The 17,049-nt window shown below is 38.3% G+C and overlaps 1 protein-coding gene across 1 annotated transcript; it reads left to right on the top strand.

Moving 5' to 3' along the window:
• Positions 1-356: 356 nt before the first annotated feature.
• Positions 357-1,384, top strand: LOC149831607 (uncharacterized). Its single transcript, XM_090013047.1, has 2 exons — positions 357-956; positions 1,094-1,384. The coding sequence occupies exons 1-2, from the start codon at positions 357-359 to the stop codon at positions 1,382-1,384; spliced, it is 891 nt and encodes a 296-aa protein (XP_089869173.1).
• The last annotated feature ends 15,665 nt before the right edge of the window (positions 1,385-17,049 follow it).

The following is a 17,049-nucleotide window of genomic DNA, read 5'->3' as shown; positions in this document are numbered from 1 at the left end:
GGCGGGTCGTGTCAGGTTTTGCCACTCCTACTCTAAGCCCAAGTCGGCCTAAAAGCATGCATGCTCATCAAAACGTAGCACTCTCCATCAGCAACACCCATGCAAAACGACTCACCCCAATAAGACAGCTCCAAGGAAACCACGTGCCATGCTGCTGCTCCCTCTTGACACACGCCCCCACCCTTCTCGTAAACCCCAATTTGTGTGTCCTCACTGTGTCAAGCCCCATCCCTTTATAAAAGGACCACCACAAAACAAAATCCCTACTTCCTCCAGTTTGCTTCCTCAAACCATCCTTCGATTCTATCACCATTTACCTTCGACTTTTTTTTAGTGTATTCTAGAGACAGAAAGTAATGGCTTCCATACAAGAGAAGAGAGACAGAGAAGCAGCGAGGCAAGCTGCGGAGGAGCTAGAGATGAGTGCCGACCAAGCTGTTGCTGCTCGGAGTGGCGGTGTCCTCCAAAAGGAGGAGACGGGCAAAGAGCAGCAACGGACTGGCATCCTAGGCTCCATAATACAGGTAGTGACCGGGAAGGCTCAGGAAACCACAGAGAAGGCCAAGGAGGCGAAGGATGCCGCGGCGGAGAAGGCGAAGGAGTACGCGGACTCTGCTGCCATGAAGGCCAAGGAGACGAAGGACAGCGTCGTGGAGAAGGCCGCGGACACGAAGGATGCGGTCGTCGGCAAGGCCGGAGAGTACAAGGACTCTGCCGAGGAGAAGGCTAGGGAGACGAAGGATGCCGCGGCAGGGAAGGTGGAGTATAAGCAGAGGGCAGGGGAGACTTTGGAGGAGTACAAGCAGAGGGTGGGAGAGACCAAGGACATGGCAGCGGAGAAGGCGCCGGAGTACAAGGAGTCGGTGGCGGAGGCCGCTGCTCGCGCAAAGGAGGCTGTGCTGGGTAAGAAGGAAGAGGCTAAGGAGCGGGCATCAGAGACTACTGAAGCTGTTAAGGCAAGAATCTCTTTCTCTCTATCTTGTGTGTGTGTGTGTGTGTGTGTGAGAGAGAGAGAGAGAGAGAGAGAGAGAGAGAGAGAGAGAGAGAGAGAGAGAGAGAGAGAGTTGACATGGATTTCGCAAACGTGGTGCAGGAGAGGATGGGGGAGACAGAGGAGAAAGCGAGGCAGAAAATGGAAGAACTCAAAATAAGAGGCAAGGAGTCTGAGGAGGAGATGGCCCGCAAGGCGCAAGGAGCCAAGGAAGCTGCCAAGGAGTCTGAGGAGGAGACAGCCCGCAAGGCGCAAGGAGCCAAGGAGTCTGAGGAGGAGATGACACGCAAGGCGCAAGGAGCCAAGGAAGCTGCCAAGGAGTCTGAGGAGGAGATGAGACGCAAGGCGCAGGAGTCTAAGGAAGGTGTCGAGGAGAAGTATGGTGTTATTTAAAATTCCTTTTCTTCAAACTTGTTAACCAGATTATTGTTTATGGTGTTTTTCACCGAGTTGTTTTGTTTGCAAGCGTAGGACTGGGGAGGCGAAAGCTTCGATATTCAGTGCGATTGGAGGCATGGCGGGGACGATCAAGGAGAAACTCACTGGTGCCAAGGAGGAAGCAGAGACCGGGAAGAAAGAAGCGGAGGCACGTGCAGCGGTGGCGGCCCAGGGAGAGGAGGCGGCATTGTCGCGGGCGCCAGTGCTGCGACCGGGGCATGCACACGGCGAGGGTGGCGGCACCGGTGAGAGCGCGGGAGAGAGGGCTGAGCATGTGGAGGAGAGTGGGGAGAAGCAGCAGAACCAGGGAGGGTTGGTTCGCACTATCGTCGAAACCGCTAGAGAGGCTGTTAGTGGCAAGAAGACCGAGGAGTCCCCCAAAATGTGATGGCATATAGCATCCCTTCCCAAATATGATCTCATATTACCTCTCTCTCTCTCTCTCTGAATAAGGGTCTCTATGTGCATAGTGTTGTTAAGAGTTTGAATGCGTTTTAGGGGTGATTAGTGTGCATTTTGGTTTGGTCAAAGTGGTATTATATGATACAATCATCCGTTTGGGGTCGATTTCGAGTTCACTTGCGTTCTCTGTGACGACGTTAGAATCTCCTGCATGACGAAGTGAAGGAGAATCCACGCCTGTTTATATGTGTTATTATCGATGAAAATTGCTATCAAATTTTCACGTGACTCGTAAATAGTTATCAATAACCATTGTTATCAAGAATCAAGATAACTAAGAGCTAGTTGGTTAGCCTTGCTATATCTACAATATCGTTAATGATATAGCAAGGATATGGTTCAACCTTATCAATAATCAAGATAACATCAAATGTGAACTGTTATCGATAACTGAAGGTTGGTTGTAAACTTTTTGTTTTTTAAGTTGAGTGTAATATAAGTATGTACAACATGCTCATTATTACGGGTGTTCAATAAAAAATTAATATTGCTCTCACATTTTTAATTTCTTATATGGTATCAAAGCACTCAAGGCAATACCTCGACATGATGGATAGCAGAATTGAAAGCGCATCAAGCCAGAATCTTAAAGAAATAACGAGCTCATTTTTTCTCCATCACTCAGACAATCCTGGCATGACGCTAGTATCACAACCATTAACCAACGACAATTATACCAGATGGTGTCAGTGCCATGACTATGATACTATCTGTGAAAAACAAGTTTAAATTTGTAGATGGATTCATCAAAAAACTGATTTTTCTTGAAAAATTTGTCACCTGAGAATGATGCAACAACATAGTGTTGTCATGGTTACTCAACTCGTTGCATCCAGATCTATCCTCAAGTGTCATCTACGTTAAAACCGCTACTGAAATATGGGGTGAACTTCATGAGTGATTCTCTCAATCGAATGCTCTGTGCATATATCAAATTCAGCAAGAAATCATAAATCTCAAGCAGATGAAAACATTTGTGATAGCCTACTACACAAAAATGAAGGGTCTGTGAGATGAGTTGTCCATATATATAACCAATCCGCCATGTACATGCAGAACCATTAAGGTCATTCACGAACAACAAAAGCAAAAAAGATTTATGCAATTTTTAATGGGATTGAATAAGAGTTACAGTGTCATAAGGAGCCAATTGCTTTTGATGACACCATTGTTGAATATATCTAAAGTCTTCGCACTACTTGTTCAAGAAGAGAGACAACATGATCTTAGGGTCATGGCTAATCAAGAACCAGTGGTGGCAATCACAAACAAATCCAACGTACAGATTAACACAGATCTAAATAAAAGTCAGCAAAATCATGTCCATCCAAAATGTGATCATTATAGAAAACTCGGCCATGTGAAGGCCAAATGCTTTCACCTCTACGGTTCCCTCCAATGCTCATCAATGGAGTCAGGTCAGCGCGAATCCTATAACTGCCGAAGGCAACAAGTCAATGTCAGTCTAAAGCCCCCAATGACTTAACCAGGAACAACTTGACCAAATACTAGCTGTAATAAATTTAGGTAATATCAAACTAGCACCTATGGCCAACCTAACAAGTAATCTCGATGCCCCTTTTGTTTGTTCTACATAGCCCCAAAATTGGATTATAGACATGGGCGTGATAGACCATATTATTAATTCCTTGTCAAATCTAATGCTTTCAAAGCCCATCATTTTTTCTCCTATTGGATTGCCAAACAGATATCCTACACATGCTACTCAGATGGGTAGTTTCCGATTGACACCAAATTTTTTTCTCTCAAATGTCTTTTTTGTCTCAAAATTTAAATTTAATCTTTTTTCTGTGAGCAAATTGATCCAAGATTTGAATTATAATATTTTCTTTTATCATGATCATTATGTTTTTCAGGACCATCTCTCGAAGAGGAAGATTGGAGTAGGTAAACAACATGGTGGACTTTATGTTTTTGACATCGGTGATAATTTTTCTTTGACTAGTTCATCTTTTGATTCCAATATCCGACATTTAAGACTTGAACATCTTTCAAATACTAAATTGCAACTCATATAAATGATAATAAAGTACATGGTTATGTTCCTCACAATCATTGTGATATATGTCATATAGCCAAACAAACTCGTTTTCCTTTTTTTAACAGGTCAATTTTCTCATCAAAACCTTTTTAATTAATCAATTGCGACATATGGGGGGATATCAAATCACCTCATTATTCAGAGCGCAATATTTTTTTACCATAGTGGATGACTATTTGAGAACTACATGGGTCCACCTTATGCGGCACAAATCAAAAGCCATAGTCCAGATCAAAAATTCCTTTTTACTTATTAAAAATCAATTCAACAACAAGATTTTGAGTCTCAAATCTGACAATAGAACTGATTTTTTCTCAAATAATATGCAAATTTTTTTAAAGAAAAAGGGTGTTGAACACCAACATAGTTGTGTTGCGACCCCCCAACAAAACGACATGGTGGAATGCAAGCACAAAGATCTTCTGAATATTGCGAGAGCCTTGAGGTTTGAAGCACAAAGATCCTATTTATAATCATTTTCATATTTTTGGATATTTGTGCTATGCCCACAATATACATCACTCTCATAAATTTGATAATCGTGCATGCAAAGGAGTTTTTATAAGGTATCCATATAGTCAAGTCGGTTATCGTGTATATGAGTTTGAAACAAAAAAGGTTTTTGTTATTCGGGATGTAAAGTTTTATGAAAATGTGCTTCTCTTTCAAGATCATAACAACCTGGATAAAAAGGAAAGGCATATCCTACCCATCTCCATATTCGAGTCTCAACCTTATGAGAATCAAGAACCTAATGATATTCAAGTCAATAAGATTCTTAATCTCAATCATCTTGATCCAAATTTTGAATCTCTCAATCATAAAGCCATTGAAACAACTCAAGTTTATCTCCAAAGATCCAAAAGAACTCGTCAACTACCACCGCATCTCAAAGACTACAATTGTTACACGGTTGCTCCCATATTCTAATTGATCGACACAAGAGAGGAGGTCCACAACACGAATCATGAGTTTTCCAAAGTCATAAGTTATGATCATTTTTCTAAAGGACGCCGTGTCTTCTTAAGTGCCATTTCCTAGCACTTAGAACTTAAAAGCTTTTACTATGCCATAAAGTTTCAACATTGGCGCGATGCTATGACCTTAGAGATTAAGACATTGAAGGAGAATAACACTTGGTCGATTGTGGATTTACCCATAGACAAACACCCCGTTGGTTGCAAATAGGTATATAAAATTAAATACCACTCTGATGGCTCCATTGAAAGGTATAAAGCTCGACTAATGGCCAAGGGCTATACCCAAATTAAAAGATTGGATTATAATGAAACTTTTGCTTCTGTGGCTAAGTTGGTAATAGTGCGATGTTTGATAGCTATTGTAGCAATAAAAAATTGGCATCTCTATCAAATAGATGTCAATAATGCTTTTCTCCACGAAGATCATGATGAAGAGGCGTATATGGACTTGCCACCAAGCTTTTCTGTTCAAGGAAGCGTAAAGTTTGTAAGTTGCACAAATCACTGTACGAACTCAAACAATTCTCTAAAAACTAGTTTGCCAAGCTCTCACATTATCTACTTAAAGAAGGGTTTGTCCAATCTAAAGCCGATTATTCATTCTTTTTAACAGCGACTAATGTGGCATACATTTTTGTTCTAGTTTATGCACATAATATCATCATTGCAGGATATGATATTACATACATCGAGCAGCTTAAATCTCACATCAATCAACAATTTTGATTGAAGGACCTTGGACAACTAAAATATTTTCTCGGCATTGAAGTTGCAAGATCTAGAAATGGTAATTTCTTATCTCAACAAAAATATGCTCTTGATATCCAGCAGAACATGGGTTATCTTGGAGCCAAGCCAAGTCAATTTTCCATGAAACCACATACCAAACTCAATAATGAAGATGGAGATTTGTTGAAAGATCCAGGGAAATATAAGTGCCTAGTGGGTCATTTGTTATGCCTTAATTACCATAACCCGACCTGACATCATTTTTGCAATCAATATTCTAAGTCAATTCAATAGTCAACCACGACAACCTCATATGGACGGTGCCATATGGGTCCTTCGATATATCAAAGGTTTCACAGGACAAGGAATTCTAATGTCATCCACTAGCAAGATTCAAGTAGTTGGTTACTGTGATTCAGACTAGGCCTCCTGCCCGATGACTTATAGATTCACATTTGGTTATTGCATCATGATTGGGGACAACCCTATGTATTGGAAGACTAAAAAGCAGTTTATCGTATCACGATAATCGACTGAAGTCGAATATCGATCCATGGCCCTAACATGATGTGAACTCACATGGATCAAGTACATGCTATTGGATTTCAGTATTGATCACCCTCAAGCCATAATGCTACATTGCGATAACCAAACAACACTTCACATTGCTACCAATTCAGTTTATCATGAGCACACCAAACATATAGAGATTGATTGCCACCTCGTGTAGGAAAAAATTCAAAGTGGTCTTATTCAAACATGATTCATTCCTACACATTCCCAGTATGCGGGCATTTTCACCAAGGTGCTCGGCACTGATCATTTCACTAACCTCAAAACCAAGTTGGGCATTGTCAATTCGCACGCTCCAACTTAAGGGAGAGTAAAAGAATCATTGTACACATGTATATTTGATAACAAGATTATCGATGAAAATTGCTATCAAATGTACACGTGAATGGTTATCAATAACCATTGTTATCGAGAATCAAGATAACATAGAGCTAGTCGGTTAGCCTTGCTATATCCATAATATCATTATCGATATAGCAAGGATATGGTTCACCTTATCAATAATGAAGATAACATCAAATGTGAATTGTTATCAACAACTGAAGGTCGGTTGTAAGCTTTTTGTTTTCTTAAGTTGTGTGTAATATAAATATGTACAACACGCTACTAATTAAGGGTGTTCAATAAAAAATAATATTTCTCTCACATTCTTGATTCTAATTTTGTATATATATATATATATATATATATATATATATATATATACACACACTACAAGAAATTTGTGAATTAGCGACAGACGTAATCCACCGCTAATCCAATGCAAATCCATCGCTAAACAGTTTAGCGATGAACTAGCGATGGATTAATGACGAATAACGTTCATCATAATTTTCTAGTCGCTAATTGGCGACATAACATATCTATCACTACTTTCGTCACTAATTTGTGATGGATTAGTGAATGCCATGATCCGTCGCTAGGCCATCGCTAATCTGCAGAGTTTTGGTTTTGCAATAGATACACATCCGTGGCAAATTCTGTCACTATTATAGTGACGGATTTGCAACAAATTATAATCCATCGCAAAACATTGGCTGATTTAGTTTTGCAACAGATAAATATATGTTCCTAATTTATCGCTAAATTGGAGGTCGATACTAATTAGCGACAGATATTATCCATCGCTAATCTATTACAAAAATAAAAAAAATTAAAAAAAATTGTTTGAAATATAAATATCGAAAAAAAATCTCGTTATACAATTTATATATCCCGTGTATAAAAAATAAAGTACATACAAAAAATACAAATACAAAGTAGGTGAAGCAAATTTAACACAAGTTATAAGTGAAACAAAATTAACAACCCAGTATAATCCTTGCCAAGTTCTAATTTGTCATAAGTGAACATATACAAAGAGTTTCGTTTGAAACAAATTCAACAGATAAAGCTAATTCTCGCCAAGATTTGGATCATCGTCCTCTTCATTGTCTCAATTTGCTCCTCCATCCATGCCTCCATCAGCTTCTCTACGCTGATCATCTCCAGCATCCTACAAGAGAACCAAAATGTTAGTATTGATAAACAAAATATAATGAAATAAATTATATGCAATGCACCTAATCTAAGATAATCAAAGTAACATGGCAGAATGACACATAGACTAGCAATAAAGTGAAGAACATTAACAGAATTTAGATATGTGTTCTAAGGCTGATTTTTTTTTTTATAGTGATTCAATCATGCAAATATGTGTTCTAAGGTTATCAAAAAAATGTCATAGTCATTCAAGCATGCATATATGGTTTATAAGGCTGTCAAATATATGTGTTATGTATCATAATCATGCATATATGTGTTATAATGCAGTCAAAATTTCATAGTGATCAAATCATGCTTATATGTGTTCTAAGGTTGTAAAAAAACTTTCATAGTAATTCAATTATGCATATATGTGTTATAAGGCAGTAAAAAAACTTTCATAGTGATGAAATCATGCTTATATGTGTTCTAAGGTTGTCAAAAAACTTTCATAGTTATTCAATCATGTATATATGTGTTATAAGGCAGTAAAAAAAAATCATAGTGATGAAATCATGCTTATATGTGTTATAAGGCAGTCAAAAGTCTTTCATAGTGATGAAATCATGCTTATATATATTCTAAGGTTGTAAAAAAACTTTCATAGTAATTCAATCATGCATATATGTATTATAAGGCAGTAAAAAAACTCTCATAGTGATGAAATCATGCTTATATGTGTTCTAAGGTTGTTAAAAAACTTTTATAGTGATTCAATCATGCATATATGTGTTATAAGGCAATAAAAAAATTTCATAGTGATGAAATCATGCTTATATGTGTTCTAAGGTTGTCAAAAAACTTTCATAGTGATTTAATCATGCATATATGTGTTATAAGGCAGTCAAAAAACTTTTATAGTGATGAAATCATGCTTATATGTGTTCTAAGGTTGTCAAAAATCTTTTATAGTAATTCAATCATGCATATATGTGTTATAAGGGAGTTAAAAAACTTTCATAGTGATGAAATCATGCTTATATGTGTTCTAAGGTTGTCAAAAAGCTTTCATAGTTATTCAATCATGCATATATGTGTTATAAGGCAGTCAAAAAAATTTCATACTGATTCAATCATTTATATATTTGTTCTAATAAAGGCTGATTAAAAAAAATATAATGATTCAATCATGTAGTTATGTGTTATAAGGTTGTCAAAAGAATGTCAGTGATTCAATCATGCATATATGTGCTCTAAGGTTGTCAAAAAAACTTTCATAGTGATTCAATCATGCATATATGTGTTATAAGACAGTCAAAAACTTTCATAGTGATGAAATCATGCATACATGTGTTCTAATGCTAGCAATAAAAATTCATAGTGATTTAATCATGCATATATGTATTTCAAGACAGTCAATTTTTTTTTATAGTGATTCAATCATGCATACATATGTTCTAATGCTAGCAATAAAAATTCATAGTGTTTCAATCATTCATACCTGACGAGCACTAGAGCTCATGTTGAATGCAGACGAAGTTTTCCTTTCCCAAAAAAGTTGCACAACTCATTACGGACAACATAAAAAATGAGTTCATGTAAAAAGTCACGCATTGTGTCCTTAACAAACTGGTGAACACCCTCCCAAGAATTAGCAGGGTCAATCGTACGATGAGAGTTGATGCTGGCGAAAGAACTCTGAGAGCTTTGGCTGGAGGAGGCAACGATTGGTGTGGTGTTCATATTACTCCCAAACCCAAACACATGACCCTTTTTGGGTCCACCGGATGCAGTCACCCATGCCGCAGGATCAAAAGACAGATGTTGAGTGGAGTCATCGCCGTATTGCTCTACCATCTGCTGCTCGTATGACTCCTACAAAGTAATGATTATAATATGAATTAATAATTAAGAATTACAATATTTATGATAATGTAATTCATAGTAACTTATATATTATAATGTTTATTAATATAATAAATGCATACCGTTGTCGCTCTCGTCTTCTCTGATACGAACTCTCTCATGCCCTTACGTTTATGTGTTTCAACAAACACATCCTTATAAGGTACAATGTCTCTTTTTTTGGCTTCCTACAAGGTTAAATGATAAAAAAAACTAATTAGAAAGTATGCAGAAATACTTATAAATTTGACAATATATATATATATATATATATATATATATATATATATATTGATAAGTTACCATTTTCGTCTGGTGGCTTCCAAAAGTCCTATAACCACCTGTGTGTAGATGGGCATAAGGCATCTTCACTCGGTTCTATGCAGCCTTTGCTGAGCGGTTTTAAAATTCATGGCTCGCCCACTTGTCGCACATTGCATCTCAATAATCTGACCTGATAGTAGAAGGGTCATGGCCCTTCCACCACAGTGGATCATCAATCCCACCAGTTGATTTTATTGTTGTAGTCTTCATATTGTGCAGTATGTTAGCAAATCGATTGGGAGTCACCTTCTGCCACACTATCCTCGCATCCTGCTCCTCTTTTGCAGTCGCGAAACGATTCAAAGCCTACAAATAATTTCAGAAAGTTAGTGCACATGACTATAACAAAAAATCATATATGAAACACATTAGCTATGATAAACAATTATATACCATGAATGAAGACCATAATCTTTTCAACACCTCACTTGTTTGACTTTCATATTCTTCTTCTTCCTCCACCTCATCTTCGTCCTCTTTATCTTCTTCTTTATTTGAGTGCCCATCCACTTGGTATATCATTTGGATTACATTCTTCCATATATGTGTCATCGAACAATAGAGATGTGATATGCAAACCATGTGTGACATCATGATCATAAGAGAAGTCATACATATCATCTGATTGATAGTAATCGCCCTCTTCAACAATCTTACCTTCCTGCAACTGATTATACGCAGGGTATAGTTTAGACTTCACCTTGCAAACCATCAGAGGGGGTTTCTACTCACACATCACTTGCGTAGTGAGTAATCCCTTCTCCATTAAAAAAAGAAGGGTTGCTGGGAGATTTACCTCCCTCTGAGTAGCCGTTTTCCCCAACAACGATTTATGTTTCACCTGGAGTTTATCCAGAATGGGCTTCACAATAAAATTTTGTGTGAGTTTTATGAAAACCCTTTTTAAAATAATATTTTTAATGAAAATCCAGTGAAAGCCAAACACCAAATAATAAAAACTGGCTCACACAAGTGGTGGAGTCTGGGTCGATCTCAGGGAACAAGAGATACTTGTATTCAAACACATAAGTTAAACTACTCCTTATTGCCAAAATGAAAATGTAAGAGAAAAGTAAATCTAATTAACTATTACAATGAATGAATACCCTACGCAGAGGGCTTAGAAGACTTTATTACAAACCCAAAAATTGAATTAAATTCCTAAATTCTAAAAGAAAAGAAAAGGCTTCAGTGCTTCGAGTCTTCTTGTCCCTTCTTGAGGTAATGTATGTTTTCTTGAACTTTTGCTTTTCTGAGGGATCCCTGAGGGGTCTTTCTGAGGGTCTGAGGGTCCCTTGAGAGGACCTTTTAGAGACCTCAGAGGGCTCTTCAGGGGGTTGGTGAGGTAAAGCCCCCTCACTCCGCCTGCTAAGCGCCTCGGCGAGTTGTCCCAATTGCGTCTCAAGCTTCGCAATAGAATGTGTATGGGAGCTCAGATTTGCCTTGATATCTGAGAAGGCTTGCAGCATCTTGTCCTAATCTCGATAAGGCTAAAGTCTCAAACATTAGAGAAAGAGTGAGCCCTCCTCTCTCTTTAACGATTGAAACAACTCCGTGAAACATGGCCACAGTTACTTACACTGTGACCCTGTGGATTTATTGCTACAGTTTCAACATTCTACCATAGGACCTGGGATTAAACAAGACAGAATTCCCTCATACTATGTACTGTATCTCTGGTATTATGAGGACATTTATAGCAAATATTGCTTTAAAAATCTATATGGTTATCTAAATCTATTGTTTCTATGCTAAAGATGTTTCTGAAGATTCCAGATGTTGTAGTTGTTAAAACTTGAATAACTGGTGATTGAGAGAAGATAATTGTTGTTACATGATACCTATAGCATCTACTAGCATATTAGGGAGCACAAAAATAGGAAAATATGTTCTGATGAATTGCTATAAAAAACTGTCACATGGGTCTTGACAATGAATCAGAAGATTTAATCAGCAGTTTTCATAAGTGAAATTAGAGCAGCCATGAGCATATGGTGGTTGTTATCTCAGAATCTCTTGCATGGAATGCCTGAGGCTTTTACAATGGTTGGATTGCAGGAGTTCTTTTATGATCAAATGCCAAATATGTGACTTTAGACAGCTTACCACCTCCTGGTACTGCAAGGGTTATGTTGGTCTTATAAACGTATTTGTATGTGGTAATACGTACTCTTAGAAATTCCTTTTTCTTTTTTGTTAGTGTTGTACTTGTAGCCTTCTTTGTTCATGCTGGATGATGAACTCTGAGTGAATTGTGTGCTTATTTGCCATTGGTCCATTTACTTGGATGATGAACTCTGATTGTTGGTCCATTTTCTTTTAGAATTTAGGAATTTAATTCAATTTTTGGGTTTGTAATGAAGTCTTCTAAGCCCTCTGTGTAGGGTATTCATTCGTTGTAATAGTTAATTAGATTTACTTTTCTCTTACATTTTCATTTTGGCAATAAAGAGTAGTTTAGCTTATGTGTTTGAATACAAGTATCTCCTGTTCCCTAAGATCGACCCAAACTCCACCACTTGTGTGAGCCGGTTTTTATTATTTGGTGTTTGGCTTTCACTGAATTTTCATTAAAAATATTATTTTAAAAAAGGATTTTCATAAAACACACACCAAATTTTATTGCGAAGTTCTGGATAAACTCCAGGTGAAACATAAATCGTTGTTGGGGCAAACAACTACTCAGAGGGAGGTAAATCTCCCAGCAACCCTTCTTTTTTTAATGGAGAAGGGATTACTCACTACGCAAGTGATGTGTGAGTAGAAACCCCCTCTGAAGAAGGCCGTTTACGATATCTAACCTCAAATCCTCTGTTCTCTTCTTCACTTCGATCCAACAGTGGCATCAGAGCCAGCCTTGGTGGTGCGCCAGGTTTAGTGGTGTGCACGCGATCGACTCCCGTCATCAAAGAAAAAACAGATCAAAAAACAAAAAGGTAAGAGACACTATTAGTTTTTTTTCTTATCTGGCAAATTTCTCAAGAAGAGATCTGCGTTTGTGTTTTTTTTATCGAAAAAAACAACAACACAGATCCCATCTAGGATTTGTATTAGTTGTTGTAGCCAATCAGAAGCCTCATCGAGAAGCAAGCAAACATGAGAGATCTGCATCTTTTTTTGCAAAAAAAATAGGAGATCCCATCAGGGATCTACATCAGGTTTCAAGGGCATAGAGACTCCATTTTTAAACACGAAGAGGGTCGCCGACATCCGACGACCTCAGCAAATACATTGTTTTTAAAAAAAAAAACTTAATACAAGAGATCAGGGTCGTTTCTTTTTTTTTTTTTTTTAAAATTTAATATCTAATACAAGAGGATCGCCTGCAGCAGGCGACCCCAACAAAAAAAAAAAAACTTAAGAGGTCGCCGGCATCGGGCGACCTCTGAAAGCAAAACATAAAATAAAAAGGGGGAACAAGGAAAAAAAAATGAGTATCGTTTTTGTTAGATCTATCAGTGGGTTTCTTCTCTGAAAACAGAAGTAAAAACAAAAAAAAAAACTGCAGAAGGAAACGGGATTACCTTCCTTTCCTCTGCTGCTTCACCGGCGACAGCTCTCCGGCGTCCTTTGGGCAGCTACAGCGCCCGTATACCATCGTCGTTTTTTTTTTCTCGGCGAACGAACCAAAGGCGATCGGCGCCTTCTCACCGCCTGTCACAAAAAAAAACCTGCAGAAGAAGAAAGGGGACTATTTTTTTTTCCGGTGAACGATCCGAAGCCGATCGGCGTCTTCTCACCGACTGTCACAACATACAAACACAGATTTACCCTCCGTCTGCCGCTGTTCCCATTTTTTTTCTGGCGTATAACCGGAGGTTTTTCTCTCCATCCGCCGCTGCCGCCTCTTTCCGGCGAAAGAACGAAAACGACTCGTATTTTTTTTTTACCGCTGCAACAGCAGCAACACTGATTCGAAGATCTGCCTTTCTTTTTTCACCTCTGAGAAACGAAACAGAAAAACCCAACAACCAGAAAACAGGGATTACAAATTTTTTTTGTTTCTTCCTCGTCGCTGGGACTCCGGCAACGCCTGCTCCGGCGACCTCTGGGCAGATCCGACTCCATCGCCGTTTTCCCTTTTTTCCTTTCCGGCGAATTGTTCCGGCAGAGCTCTCTCTTGCAAGAAAACCGAAAAAAGGAAAAACAGAAGCTTCATCACGAATCTTCTGTCGAATGTCGAAACTGTAGCAATAAATCCACAGGGTCACAGAAGCGTGACCTTAAAGCTAAGATGAAACTCTTTCATTACAAATGAAATATTATGAATAATAAACTTGACCATAGCCATTCCAAGCTACGCCATTTATAGCTATAAAAGGACTCAAGTATGCACCTCAAGGAGGGCCAGTCAATACTAAAGCCAATCATATGTTGATGGGTCACATTGAAGCTCCTCACCCTCTTGCAATACGTCCACACCAGGGCACCAAACCTATCCAAAAATAGCCATTCTTAAGATCAAAACCAGAATTTGAGTATTTAGTATTAAAAAAACCACACCTTTGCATGGTCTATTAGAGAGAAAGCCCTTAAAACAATGATTTATGGAGATTAGACAATGTGTAGATCATTGAAGAGACGGAGATATAGTCCACTGTCTATATGACGGTTTTTAATGTTCCTTGCAATATTCTTTACCGTAATAATCGTAAGTATAGTTCTCTGTCACACAAACCTCATCTGAGAAAAACCCATCAAATATGTTAACTTCTGCAGTATATTCATTCATTTTTTTTCAATGATGACACCATGAAAATATTGCTGATATCTATGACTATGGTTTTCAATGAATTTTACTATTTATTATCAATAATAATGGAAAAAAGACCCAATCCTCAAGAAAAAACCTATAGAAAAATAAAAAATTGAAAAACTAAAATAATGTACAAGGGAGCAAATGTAAAGAACTAACAAACTTCTTCATTATTATGGTAACAACATTCTGAATTGAGGACACACGATGAATGACATACGCAAACCTGCTAGAACCTGCACAAACATAGAAACCCTAACAATGAGAGTTCAATAGAGAGAGAGAGAATCGTTCCTCCCTCCCTCCCATTTTGTTTTGAAGGAACCTCCTTCTCTAGTCTCTCCCATTCATAAGAGAGAAAGTGATGAAACCCCTTTCAAAGGAAACCCTAAACAATCTATAGGGAGAGAGAGAGAGAGAGAGAAGAGAGAGAGAGAGAGAGAGGGCCACAAAAAACTCTTGCCTATCGAGTGGTCGTCCTTGTGCCACCAGCGATCCGGGGTAGAAAAACAGATGATGTCGGTGATGGTGTCGTTGCAGAGCATTTCACTATTGATCCCAAACAAGAAAGCGAATGTAGACCAAAAAAGAGCGGGAGGGCATCCTTTTTTTCCTTAATTATACGAGAGTCGGTGACGTTTGAAGCCATCACCATTTATTTATTTTAGTGACGGCACCGTTTGTGGCGTAGTGAATAGACAATCGGAACAGTAAGAATAGGTGTGGGTTTGGTTATATCCCAAAAGCAGAGTTGCAAACCACTTTATTGCACCCGAGTTCTCATTCAAAAGGGCAACTATCGCTTTTTAAGAAAGTATCGTAGCTGTGCACCTCTAATCTATTTTTGAGCATTCTTTATCAACACCCTAGAGGTCATGAAATCACTTTATTGCACCCGAGTTCTCATTAAAAAAAAAAAACAACTATCGCTTTTAATCAACACCACCTTAGCACATACTCTATTAGCATAGTGCAGAAGATGCCTGATAGATTTCAATGCATATGGGTTGATAAATTATGTAATATTGTAGCCCGCATTTTGGCCAGAATAGGTGCTCTCCGTGCACATAAGATTTGGAAGGATAAACCTTCTGAATGGGTGCCGGACCCAAATAATTTGGATGCTAATTAATCTCTTGTAATATGCCCGACCCCAACTTGCCAATAAGAAAAATAAGTTTAGAATCTATGATTTGGACAAATACTAAGAGAAAAAAAAAACTCACTCCATAATGAATTTTTTGATAGTAATTATCATGCAACATATGCTTGATAAAACACACAAGGGATCAGCTCAACTGGTTGAGGTGACCTGTGAATGTCACCAAGTTGATGGGACGTCACAAGTTCGAAGCCCACGAGTGGTGCCCTTTGCTGCAAGGTCGAACATCACAAGGTCGAAGCTGAGTATACTCCTAAGTGAGCAGGAGGGCTCAAGGGCTTTAACAACCGAAGGCCAGCCAATGTGAGGTCGGTGATGGGGGGTTTCCTTTTATTATCCCAAGATGAGTTTATATGCTTTATTAATTTCCTCAATTTCTCGTGGCATGTTTGATTGGCAGGGCAGTCATCTGTCGGGATGATTTGTATCCCACCAAACTCAGCCCAATGAGCATCAAATGGAAGATGCAGAAGTCCTGTCCTTTTGCGGTCTGATTTGGTGGGAGATGAATTGTCATAAACAGTTACATCCAACTGTCAAACACCCTCTCAAGAAAGACGGCATTTAGGTTGGTTCATCAATATCTCATGCACCCACCCATCTTAATAAACGAGCTGAGCTTGACGTGTTCAAGGTTGGCTCGTTTTTTGTGGCGAGCCAAGCCAACATTTAGGTTGGTCCATGAGTCTGAGTTAGATGAGCCAAGTTTTGGCAAGCTTGTTTACAAAAAAAAAGTCTACCCAGTCCTTATTTTATGATCACCCTGTAGATAGATGAATATTAGATCCTTAGGATATTCTAAGGATTGATGGACCAATCTGAAACTCATTTGACGAGCATGTGAATCATTTTAAACCTAATCTTTTCTGAAAGGCACATCTCTGAAACTAGCACCTTTCATCACATTTTCAAAATGTATTTAACTTTTCAATGCTTTTGTCCTAAAAAGCTTGTCCATGTCTTTATCCTTTTTTAAAAAAAAAGTCTTTGTCTTCATCAAAATCACTAGTTATTTTTCATGCAATTTCAAGTGACAAGGCATTAATTTCGTCTTTGTCTGACCCTGTTCAACGAATACTTCCCACTCACATTCACTGAGTTCAAGGATAGCTTAGCTTGCAAACTAACCTAGTTTGATCAGACCTATGTGATTTTAATACATGCATCAAAGGGAGTCACTCACATTGAGCTACGTACATGCCT

Source organism: Nuphar pumila, chromosome 7, assembly GCF_984573655.1.
Source record: "Nuphar pumila chromosome 7, dmNupPumi1.hap1.1, whole genome shotgun sequence".
Classification (NCBI taxonomy): Eukaryota; Viridiplantae; Streptophyta; class Magnoliopsida; order Nymphaeales; family Nymphaeaceae; genus Nuphar; species Nuphar pumila.
This window is presented reverse-complemented; position numbering and strand designations above follow the sequence as displayed.